Source organism: Amphibalanus amphitrite, unplaced genomic scaffold, assembly GCF_019059575.1.
Source record: "Amphibalanus amphitrite isolate SeventyFive unplaced genomic scaffold, NRLGWU_Aamphi_draft 000027F_arrow, whole genome shotgun sequence".
Classification (NCBI taxonomy): Eukaryota; Metazoa; Arthropoda; class Thecostraca; order Balanomorpha; family Balanidae; genus Amphibalanus; species Amphibalanus amphitrite.
In genome coordinates, this window is record NW_024881523.1 from 188,099 (window position 1) to 200,351 (window position 12,253).

At 53.2% G+C, this 12,253-nt stretch overlaps 2 protein-coding genes across 4 annotated transcripts in view; both read right to left on the reverse strand.

The window, feature by feature from the left end:
* Nucleotides 1-39: 39 nt before the first annotated feature.
* LOC122364069 (apolipoprotein D-like) lies at nucleotides 40-3,986 on the reverse strand. The gene is made up of 6 exons (XM_043334126.1): nucleotides 3,631-3,986; nucleotides 3,154-3,297; nucleotides 2,674-2,884; nucleotides 2,328-2,479; nucleotides 1,550-1,842; nucleotides 40-359 (listed from the first exon to the last, which is right to left on the reverse strand). The coding sequence occupies exons 2-5, from the start codon at nucleotides 3,283-3,285 to the stop codon at nucleotides 1,702-1,704; spliced, it is 636 nt and encodes a 211-aa protein (XP_043190061.1). The 5' UTR covers nucleotides 3,286-3,297; nucleotides 3,631-3,986; the 3' UTR covers nucleotides 40-359; nucleotides 1,550-1,701.
* A 5,975-nt stretch (nucleotides 3,987-9,961) lies between these two features.
* Nucleotides 9,962-12,253, reverse strand: part of LOC122364008 (excitatory amino acid transporter 1-like) — a 30,288-nt gene continuing 27,996 nt past the window's right edge. For all 3 annotated transcript variants that reach the window (XM_043333962.1, XM_043333972.1, XM_043333952.1), the window contains 2 exons: nucleotides 11,443-11,577; nucleotides 9,962-11,128 (listed from right to left, as the gene is read on the reverse strand). In XM_043333962.1, the coding sequence (XP_043189897.1) occupies nucleotides 10,966-11,128; nucleotides 11,443-11,577 (298 nt within the window). In that variant the 3' untranslated portion in view covers nucleotides 9,962-10,965. The remainder of the gene's footprint in view (nucleotides 11,129-11,442; nucleotides 11,578-12,253) is intronic.

Here is a 12,253-nt window from a genome sequence, read left to right on the forward strand (position 1 = left end):
GGTAGCTATTGTACATATGAGTGTCAAACTGAAGGATACTTCGTGTTATAGCCGTGTATTTAAAATCACATTATGACAACAACATGAAATGATTCAGTCTACGATGGACGCAGGATGTTCACTGTGACACTGATACTGATCAGCGTTCAACTTTTCATCCACCATTTCTCTGGTGGTGCCTGAGTCCTGATGCCTGGTGTAGTGGTGTGTGCAGGTGAAACGGTGATACTTCTCTTGGGACACACAAAGCTGCATTGGTATGTATCGACCATAATCTTCTATTGAGCACCGCCAGTACAGCTGTGCAGCTAACATTGACATGAGATAGGCATCCTCTGTAAACTGTAACACGGACTTAACCCGCGCCCTGCTGGGGGTCCTGGATTTCCACGCCCTGCTGGGGGGGTGTTTAAACACCCCCCTTGTAACTCGGCTCCTGGGCCACGTAGCGATACGCGGAAGGCGGCGTTCGAAAGAGCGTCAAAAATAATGACGAAATCACTTCGGTCAATTTTTTGGTCAGGTCAAAGGTCAGGTCACCAGAGGTCATTGAAGGCAAAATTTCGCCGATTTCCAGGTCGAATGTCGAAAATTTCCAAGAAGCCAACGCATAACTCGGGAACCAATAGAGCTACAGCGCCGCGGAAAAGCGCATTCGATAGCCCTATTAACGCCCTTTCTGAGTAATTCTCTCAGATTTGACCTAACGTCAACGGTTTTGCCTGCAGGGGGCAAAAACTGCAAAAATAGCCGATTTTTTTTTAAAACAGTTTTTCTGCAATAACTTTTGACCCAAGCCTTGTACGAGCTTACTTTTACCGGCATCGTGTTCCTCTCGTCAAGACGCATCGAATGAACTATAACTTGACCTTGAAAGGTCAACTTGAAAATTTGACCTCAGGTCAAGGTCATGACCTGACCGGAAAGGGTCATGTTGCATATCAGTCGATCCGTATCGTCGAGCTGAACACATCTAAGGCGTTTTCATCGCTCTAGCATGCCTCTATCAAAAGTTATTTGCGAAAAACTGTTAGATACCATTCGTGACCTAAGATGACCTCAGGGCATAAACAAGGGTCACGGACACCATTTTTAAGTTCAGTGTGTCTAAACCACTTGTAATTCGGTGTTTGGGAGTGTTTATAATGTCTTTCTTCCAAAAGAGGCGCATTTCAATTTTCTCCCATTGACTTATAATGGGGAGGTCGCAAAATTGACCTGACCTTAGGTCATCGATATCAAAATTCTGAGATAAACATTTTGTACATGCTATTGCTCTTAGCAATCGCTGAAAGTTTCAAAGCGATCGGTCACTCGGTGTAGCTATGACAGACATTGAAAGTTTTTATGAGGTGAGGTCACTTCAAGTGACCTGGTGACCTGACCTTGAATGACCTTGGTCTGAAATTTTCACAACATGTGTAGAATTGATGTATGATAAGGTGTACCAAAAACGGCGGCGCTCCGCGCCGCCGTTTTTGAGATATTCGCGAAAAACGACAAGGGGGGGGGGTGTTCAAACACCCCCCCCCAGCAGGGCGCGGGTTAATCCTCGTCCGGTCAATAATTGATTAACAACGTCCTGAGTGTGCACAACTACCGTCAGCTAAGTAGTGGCGAACCGTGCCTCGCTTTATGAGAGAATCAGCTCGAGGTCCCTTCTCTGCTTCATGCCCTTCATTGGCTGCGCTCGATCCTGAGTCACTCCTTGTCCCGGAGGTCGAACAGCGATCCGTCCAGCCGGACGTCAAAGTCGCTGTCGGCCCGGTCGGTGCAGGCCTCGTGTGACACGCTCTCCAGCTGCTCCGGCTCCAGGTCAAACACCAGCATACGGCGGCGGATCTGCGGAAAATGGTCACATGTAGTCATTTTCTGTAGGCGGTACTCATAGGAGGCTCTAGGACCTAGGTCAAACACCAGCATACGGCGGCGGATTTTGTGGAAAACAGTCGTATGTTGTTAGAACCTGTAGGAGGTCTCGATTCTCATAGGAGGCTCCAGGCTAAACACCACCATACGCCGACGGATTTGACATAACACAGGACACGGTCACACTGTAGGAGAGAAACAGAAGGGGGGGGGGGGGGGGGAGATTGCAGGCATGCCTGCAAACCGTTCTGACGAGCGCAACGCAGCGACGCAGCAGTCAGCACAGTCATTTCAATTATTATCTGCTTTCAGTAGTAGCTCCGTACATCTCCACTCTACACTCTACGGGTTACAGCTGCAGATTGTCGGCACAGGACAGCAGTCAACTGCGGACCCTACGGACCGGCTACCAATACCTAAACGGATCCAGCGAACAATCATATATAATGTCTTCCTACCTTCTCAATGTAGATTTCTTCGATGTCGCGTGTCCGCGAGAGTACGTAGACGTTACGTCTGTGGACGAGCTTGGCCCAGTGCTGGCAGTGGAACACTCCCGCGTAGTTGTCGTAGTCCGTAGAGATGATGACGTACTTGGACTTCAAGGGGTCTGAAACAAGGTTGGAGTTGTTAGCTGTTGTTTTGTTGATCGTTTCACCTCTGACGCTAGGCATGCCGGCTTTTCACTTCGTGTTAATGATGTGAAATACTATGTGTCTGCACTCAACGCATACTTCGTTCATTCTTTGTCAATGCCAATGGCACATTTTTGATTAAACGGATTTCGCTACGTCCAGCACTTACTGGTGGAGAAGGAGGCCTGGTAGGCGCCGGGCAGGCCATTGTCCTTCAGTGTGCCCACCGAACTGTACTTGTGGTCGAGGCCGACGGCGTCCAGGGCTCGCAGCTCCTTGGTCTCCACCACCTCCAGGCCGGTGGTTGTGAGCGTGTAGTTGAACGTCAGGCACGTGGAGGAAGTGGAGAAGGCGCGGTGGACGTACCACAGGCCTACCATCTGAGGAACGACGAAATTCGGTGGTCAGCAACGCACAGTCGGCAGTGAGGGTCCCGAGGACCAGATACAAACGAACAGTCATCAGTCATGGTTCATGAGTCAACACGGTAGTCGGTAACACCCAGCCACCCCGAATGTCGCATGCTCTGCCGCTACATTGGATGAGTACCTATTGCACTGACCAAGGTCATAATCCATCAGAACAGTCAATGATCAGATCATAGCACGGTGATAGCGATGATTGCATGTGATGCCTGGCTACAGCTTACCCGACTAGCATCGAAGTCGTCCATGGGTGTGACGTTGGCGCATTTTCCGGCGCCATAACGGTGTGCTGAGACGGCGACAGCGCCGGCTAGCACCGCCAGAAGCAGCGGCAGCACGCTCGATCTCGACGCCATGCTCGGTGTCCTCTGTAAGGTCAGGAGCAGCACGGTCAGATCTTGTCGCACTCTCCACCTGAAGATGGTGTAAAGGCTGCTCGAGGGCGCCCGACGTGGTGGCGATGCCTACGGCTCGGCTACTCCAATAGTCATGCACAACGGACTCGCTTGGTCATGAAATCGCCAACTTGAACCTTGTCGCCTAGCTCAGTGGCACGGCACTGCCACGGCGTAACTGGCAGTAGGTCCTCAGTGGGTGATCTGACCGTGGATATACGGCTTCGTAGAGCTGCAAACCGTGACCTTAACAGCCCACAGGCCGCACGCAGGGCACTTCTGTATTGATACATTATCTGGGCTCACCTGTAGAACTGTGTCACTGGAAGTTCGCTGTCCTGTCTGTCCCGCCGGACTCGCTGTCCTGTCTGTCCCGCCGGAGGTCCGCTGCCTGTCCCGCCGGAGGTCCGCTGCCTGTCCTATCAGTAGTCCGCTGGGCGCTGCCTGCAGTCCTGCCGGAGGTGCCCGTCCCGTCGATGCCGCGGCCGTGACCGGTGTGTGCCGCCGTCGGTCGGGGCCGCTCTGATATGGCGCTCGGCCGGCCGGTTCGGATGCGGCTCATTAGGGACCGGGTCGCCACGCGCCGCCGGCCGCCGCTCTGAGTCACACGTGGTGCGTCACAGCGCCGCCAACGACCGCCGCCGGGCCGGTCCAACCACCAACTGGTTCAGAGAACCGGCGCGTGCGTCGTCCCGCCGCCCCCCCCCCCCCACCTATAGAGCTGGAGGACACCGGAAGGGCACAGGTCACAGATCGTGGAACAGGCCGCCGCCGCTGGCTGCATAAAAACGCCAGTGCGTGCATGATTCGGTCACACCCATCGTTTCAAAATTCAACCCCAATGCCTTTCAAATGCCCCTCATTATCAGTGTCCCTCCAGTCTGTATTATAACTATGGGTACAGAACTTAGCAGCACGGACAGTCAGATGTTCGTTGAATCAATTGACGTACCCTCGGACACAGTTAAAACGACTTGAAGAGTTAGCCCTCGTGTGACCGATCGTTTTCTACATAACGTGTAAAGGGAGCCAAAGGAAAATACGACCCACCTTCGCCGTTTTGCTCTAAATGAGGTAGAGCTAACTGCTAAGCGGAAAGTGGGTGCTCTGTATCGAGACTCAGCGATTGATCTCAATTCACTCGGTAAGCTCTGAGGCCAAGTCAAAAATCCAAGGGCTGGTCTTCGATGAATTATTTATTTTACGAAAAAAGGTAGAGCAGCCAGGTCTTCGGGGAAGATTTTTTTTTTAGTGTTGACCTCAGGTCAAAGCTCCTCAGGTCATTAAGTTGGTCGGGGAAGATGTATGTGAAATTCAGTTACGGGATGCCTTTATTGCCACGGCGCTGTCGAAAGCTCATCTGTTTTTGATAATAAAAGGAAAAATATAACTTTTCATGCTGGTGCTGGTTTTTATACAAAATTTTGCCAATAATTATGTAATAAGGCTCATACGAGAACATTCGTGTCGCTACACCGATGGCCGTACCTATCAATTATGAATTGCGTGCGTCAGCGCATAAATTCTTATTCGGCCCCACCGTACTCGGCTCCCGTGACGGTCTGGTGCAGTGGTGTGTGCAGATCGGTGACGTGACTCACTCGTCACGCATGACGGTGCGTGACCGATCCGGGTACGGCAGCTTCCGACCGACCATTGACGCCGCTCTAGCCGCGCGGGAGTGAACACTGGGCGTTCAATTCAACCAGCTATACAGCATTGCGATGTGTGCTGGCTCCACTGGCCCAATTTGGCCTGGTGTTATGCAATGGGTAGACCGGTCAGGTAACAGGCTGATGTCCGACAATGGTTTGCACCAGGAATTGTGGTAGGGAATGTGATGGACAGTCGCGAGGAAGCTATTAGCTGTCATTCTGTGCCGGTGGCATAACCTGCCTTATCTCATATGCTCTGTCCGCGGGAGCTGACGGCACAGGGATGACGCCACCTACCTCACAGCGGGTATCTGTATCTTTCCCTGAGACTTCACAGCTGCCTTCCGGCGAGGGTGGTGCCATCTTCCTCAGATGGGGTATTTTGTCCCTGGAAGCTCGCGGCTCACCGCTGCTGGAGGTGGCGCCACCTACCTTAGGGCAGATGTTTGTCCCTCCGATGTAAGCGCTGCCTGTCAGCGGATGTCGAGCGGTGGCGCCACCTACCTCAACTGAACCCGAGAAGCTTGCCAGTGCTCTTCAGTGATGGCATTGCCACTTGCTCCCGAGCTGGTATTTGTGCCTGAGCTCATCGTGGCTTGACAAGGACGGTCGGGAGGAGGAGGAGGCACCACCTACCACGTCTTGGATACTCTGTCCAATGGGAGCTCACTGCAGAGATGGCGCCACCTACCTTAGGGCAGATATTTATCCCTCCGATGGCTGAGCTCATAGCTGCCTTTCAGTGGATGCTGGGAGGTCTACCTGCCTAGGGACAAAGCCCTGAGAGCTCACCGCTAACCTTTTCAGCAAAGGTGGTGCCATCTGCCATGGAAGAGGTCTTTTGCCTTCGAGGGCTCACCGCTGCTTTGCAGGATGGTTGGGAGGTGGCGCCACCTGCATCGGAGAGCGTTTCTGAGATGCATTTCCATGTGTCACGGCTGGGCCTCTTATGTATGCATGTATGCATGTATTTATTACCATCATGGGCAATCCACTTATGCACGATGATTGGTGCATGTGCAGGGCCCACTACAAAACTTAACAGTTTACTATAGCGACCGCCTGTTCATCGGAAAAGAGGCATTTTACTGGCATTAAAATCATTTTGACATTGCTAGAACGTGAGGGGCTCAGCCGCGGTAATGCACCAGCACGGCTGCCAGACCAAAGTCTCTCCCTAATTCCTTTCATCCTTCCAGCCTGAAATGGTATAAGATCGAAAAGGTCTAACCCAACATAAGATGTAAAGCAAACATTCATACAAAAAATAAAATAGAACACTTAACACATATGAAAACCAGTGAGAGACAAACTATTTAGTATTTACAAACGTCTTTGTAAAACAACGGAAAAATATCAAAGTTAATATTGGAAGCTCGAAAATTAAGTTGTTGGCCGACCGACTCCGAGGTCAAAACTCTAAATTACATAAATGGCATTAAAAGTGCAGTCTATTTTGTTATACATCGCCCTGACTCAAGATGTCCGGTACGTATTGCTAAACCCTCGTTTATGCCTCAGCTCTAGTGTTTTTTAATGTTTTTTTTTAAACAAAAACCCAACCCCTTGAAGATAAACTCCGCTGACTACATTTTTGTTAAGTTGTATTATGATAATAATAATTGATGAAACTGTAGCAATTATCCAGATTTATTCGCCCGGTAAACATTCTCCCGGCATTATCTGATCGGAAGTAACGCCTGCGATACAAGCTCTGTTTGCTGTTTAACGTGGGCTCCGGCTTTGTCCATTCGTCCTGTCATGTGTTTCAATTAAATTTATTAGATAAAATATGCAATATCTATCATACGCTTTGAGCAATTTACTTGTTCTTACCTTGATAAGCTGAAGGTCTGACTGTTGCTCTGCGATTTCCTTCACTGTTGAAATTTCGGGCGAGATTTATTGTGTTATGTGAGGTGATATATCTTTTTTCAAAATGATTGTATATGTCTATATACATACATACGCTTAGAGCAAAAAGAAACTGCAACTATATCCTTGCCTATATCTATCACCTCCAGTGGCGGTCGCAGGGGGGGGGGGGCCATCAGGGCCATGCCCCCCCCCAAAGGCAAATCAGGGGGGGCCATCATATCATTTGGCCCCCCCCAAACAACCGATGGGCCCCCATGGCCGTATGGGGCCCTGGCCCGTATCCGATTGTCACGAGGCTTGAGAAACCCACGCCAGCCATTAACAGCTCCCATACCAGTCTTTGAGGGTCCTACACTGACCTCTGAGGGCCCTTCAGTGGCGGTCAAGCGTCCACATTGACCGCTGAGGACCCACATTGACCTCTGAGGGCCCTCCACTGGCCTTTGAGGGCCCCTAAACCGGCCTCAGGGGCCCAACCGGCCTCTGGTGGCCTCATTTCTGTCTCTCGAGTCCCAAGACTAACCTTTAAGTGTCTATGAGGGCCCCGCACTGGATTCTGAAGACCCGATGTCGGCCTCTGAGAGCCCGCATCGGCCTCTGGGGCCCATCTTGGCCGTTGAGGACCCTCCGCTGGTTTCTGGGGTCCAACGCCGGCCCATGCCGGCCTTTTAGGGCCCCACACTGACCTCTAAGGGCCCCATGCTGGTCTGTAAGGACCCACATTAGCCTCTAAGGGCCCCCCGCACTGGATTCTGAAGACCCAATGCCGGCCGCTCAGGGCCCGCATCGGCGTCTGAGGGCCCATCTTGGCCTTTGAGGGCCCTCCGCTGGCCTCTGGGGTCCAACGCCGGCCCATACCGGTCTTTTAGGGCCCCACATTGACCTGAGGGCCCCATGCTGGCCTGTAAGGACACACATTAGCCTTTATGGGCCCCGCACTGGATTCTGAAGACCCTTTGCCGGCCTCTAAGGGTTCGCATCGGACTCTGAGGGCCCATCTTGGCCTTTGAGGGCCCTCTGCTGGCCTCTGGGGTCCAACGCCGGCCAATGCCAGTCTTTTAGGGTCCCATTCTGACCTTTGAGGGCCCTATGCTGGCCTGTAAAGGCCCACATTAGCCTCTGAGGGCCCCCCGCACTGGAATCTGAAGACCCGATGCCGGCCTCTAAGGGTCAGCATCGGCTTCTGAGGGCCCATATTGGTCTTTGAGGGCCTTCTGTTGGCCTCTAGAGTCCAACGCCGGCCCATGCCAATCTTTTAGGGCCCCACACTGACTTCTGAGGGCCCGTACTGTCCTGTAAGGACCCACCTTAGCCTCTGAGGGCCCCGCACGGCTTCTGAAGACCTGATGCCGGCCTCTAAGGGCCCGCATCGGCCTCTGAGGGCCCATCTTGGCCTTTGAGGGCCCTTTACTGGCCTCTGGGGTCCAACGCCGGCCCATGTCGGTCTTTTATGGCCCCACGCTAACCTCTGTGGGCTCCATGCTGGCCTGTAAAGACCCACATTAGATAAGCCTCTGAGTGCCCAATTCGGTCTCTGATGGTCTCAAACTGCCCTTTGGAGGCCCTGTACTGGTCTCTGAGGGCCCTAAACTGGCCCCTAAGGGCCCAAACCAGCCTCTAAAGGTCCCACACCGGCCTCTGATGGTCCCATTTCTGTCTCTGGGACCCAAACTGACCCTTTTGTGCCTCTGAGGGTCCCGTACTGGCTTCTGAAGGATCGATGCCGGTTTCTGAGGACCCATAACGGTCTTTAAGTGCCTCATACCGACACCTGAGGCCCCACACTAGCCTCTGAGGGGGCCCAAAACTGGCCTATGAGGTCTCTACACCGGCCATTGATGGCCCTATTATGTTCTCTGGGGGCTCAAGCCTTACCTTTGGACGTCACGCACTTGCCTCTGAAGGTTCACATCAGCCTCTGGGGCCCTACCTGGGGCCTTTGAGGCCCTTCGCTGACCCTTGGATCCAATGCCGGCCTCTGGGGGTCTGACACCGTACTATAAGGGCCCCATTGCAGCCTCTAGGCGATAGGTATCGCTGAAGCGCTATCGATGGGCCGATAAGTGTAGGAACCATGGGTGCAGTGGGCGCAGTTGCACCAACAATAATTCTGCATAGGGTGCAGACAATGTATTCTGCATCCACAATAATCTGGATCAAACCCCCTTTTCTCAGCAACACTACTTTCCATGCAGCACGACAAATTTAGGATATTTTGCCCACTATCCATCTTTCGAAGCATTTGCTACTGTAATGGTCTTCAAAACTTTTTTTTTTGAAATTTTGTGCTCAAGTACCTAAAAAACAAAAATGAAACGGAACACGTGTGATTGAACAGTGAATAGATACCGATGACCCACTGTCAAAAGTTTTAGCACGATGATCTCAGAAAATGGCAAAGTTAGCCGTCTTTACTTTTGCGGTAGTCCATTCACATTTGCGTGAGTTCTTGGCATTATCAATGCTTTAAAATGCACTTATCGGTACCTTTTCGACATGGAACATCCTCAAAGCTCGCAATGAGCCTCCGCTCGAGTGCCGCTCCCTACCCCCCCCCCCCCCCCCCCCCCCGCTTCACCGGCCATGGCCTGGATTTCTGCACCCGTGCACTACGCCCGTGGGCCCCTTTAAGCTAGCACCGGGCCTCCTGAGTCAGCGCAGGGGCCCCTTTGCCAAGTTGCCCCCCCCCCCCAAACTCCAAGTCTGCGACCGCCCCTGATCACCTCTGACCTCGTACAATTAGACGATAACTTAATTTTACCATAACTTTAGGTGTTCCGCATCAAAATGGGACTGATGTTAGATGCATGGCCAAAGCTTCAGGCGGTGTACACTGTACTCATATCCGTACAGAGCGTATCGGCGGTGAACGGAAGTAGTGTACGCTCTTCTGCCACCGTCCCATCATTCCAGTGCGAGCCGGCTACAGCCTACCGCCCGCCCCCTGTCACCCCCTCGGCCGCTCCTCTCACTCAGAGATGTTAAATGGTCACAATGAGAGGCGCAGTGGCAGCGAGGGGTCCAGGACCGATCTCAGCGTGCTTCATCACCAGAGCACTCCGTCAGCCTCCAAACACGCCAACAGTCGAGGGCGCCACACGCCGTTTGCGCTCACTCGCTCGTCTATTGAATTAGTCGCCCTCATGTGGCAATTATCCAATGGGGCCAAACGAGTTTCGCTCGGTACAATGAGGAGTCGCCGCGGCAGCCACTCGGCGTCACGGTCGCGGCGGGGGGGGGGGGACACCAGACGCGGCGGGGGGTCGGAAGGCCCGGCGTACGGGGCGCGGCCGGCGCGGCGCCGAGCAGCCCACTGACGGCATCGTCTACAGATGCGAGCGGCTGCGGGACAGCCGCTATCCGCACAGCAGACTCCCAGCGACAACGGGAGCCTACGATCGACACAGAGAACACTGCGGGCAAGAGTCCACCGCTCACACACGCCGCAAATAAGAGCATTTTCCACTCACTCACTCTCCCGAGAGCGCGATACTGACACTGCATCCTCTTGGGAGCTGGTCTCCGAATTATATACGCATTCCGATAAGTGCGTCTCCTGACTCCGAATATACACTATTAGCATCGAAACGGGCCTCCCAGTCATACACGCTCTGGCCAGTGGGTTATCCCAGCCAGGCAAACGCTCCTCCGAGTAAAACACTCAGAAGAGGAAATGTCGGTCACGCACGTCCAAATAAGCATGCCTCCAAGTTACGTCATTATGAGAGAGATGGTCTCTCTCTAATACCCCCTGGGGTCAGCGGGTCATTCCAGTCACGCGCGGTCTCTCGATAACACACAATTAGGGGAGCGAGTCTCGCAGCTAAAGCACGCTCAGTCTTTTCACACTTCGTCCAGTTACGACATCAGGAGAACGCGTCTCCTGGTCACACCCACCCTCACAAGAACGCTTCTTCCGGTCACACATTCAGGAGAACGCGTCTCTCAGTCTCTAACACTCGGAAGAGCGGTTCTCTCCCACACACGCCTAACTCTCACACGCGCTTCGTCTCTCTCACCCATCCTCAGAGCGGCTCTCCCTCCGCGCGTGCCGCCGGGTCTCGGGGCCGGTGCCCCCGTTTGTACAGCGCTGGCCGCCGGCGGGCGCTCACAGCGGAGTGGCCTCCATGCCGTTCTCGCCGCCCTCCAGTTTGGCGGTGACGGTGTCGGCGCGGTGCTCGATGTTCGCCAGCTCCTGTTTGCTCAGGTGGTTGACGATGCCGGCGCCCAGAGAGTCGCCCAGCACGTTGATGGTGGTCCGGAACCGATCGCTGCCGATACAGGCTGGCGTCAAACTCACAACAATGAAAACGCTTCGCAGAATGGCTAATGCGCGTTTGGTAACGCAAAAAAGGATCGGGTCAAGCCGAGGGGATGAGGGTAGAATATCTGTTTTACTCACAGGGGCCAATCGCTGTGCTAGGCGGACTGGTAAAGGAGTGGGGCAGTTTCTGGTAGGTACTGATGAACAGACGGGATGTAGCGCCCGTATTCTGATGCTCACCACAGTCAATATCTGTGCTAAGCGGGCTGGGAAGGGGTGGGACTGTTACTTGGAACTGGCAGTCGCCGGTCTGATACTCACAGGAGCCAGTCGACGGCGATGATGAGCGAGACATCCTCAGCCGGCAGTCCGACCGTATCCAGAACCATCACCATGGTAACCAGACCCGCCTGAGGGATGCCGGCCGCGCCGATACTGGCCGCCGTCGCCGTGATACTGAAACACACCGACACATAACGGTTAGCAGCGGTCAGAGAACATGGGAGATGAGCTGTGACATTGGACAGGTTCTGCAACAGATGAGATAAAATGGTGGTCGGGAACTGCAACAGATGAACTGTAACATTGGGGAGGAACTGTAGTCGATGAGCTGTAACATTGGTCAGAGCTGCAGAACAGTTTCTCCTTGAGCTCTGCGTGTCTGCCTGTCTCGTCTCTTTTATCGTGCATAGGAAGGGTGATGAGCCACGGTTGCCAGTACCGTCCACTAACACCCCCGGACAAGACAGATGCTAGATAGTAATTTTGCCGAGATGCCTAATGTGAAACTGCTGAGTGCCGTTGGACGCAACAGAAGAACTGCCATTGATTTTCCAAGTACAGCTAAGCTGTCGATGGAGCTGCCAGTAAAACTGCCAGTTTTATCTTCCTTGTGAACTGCGGAACCGACATTGAAGCTATCTGAGTCCTACGCTGAGCTGCGCGTCCGTCGGTCCTATACCACTTGCGACAACACCTGTCTTCCATCGGCGCTTACCCCGTGACCCAGCGATGCAAGCCAGCGAATTGAACGGCTGAATCAGCCTAGATTCAACATTCACACAACTGGTACAAAGCTGCACGCATTGCATATGTATGAATCAGGTACAGAGATTAGAACAGAATGAAAAGC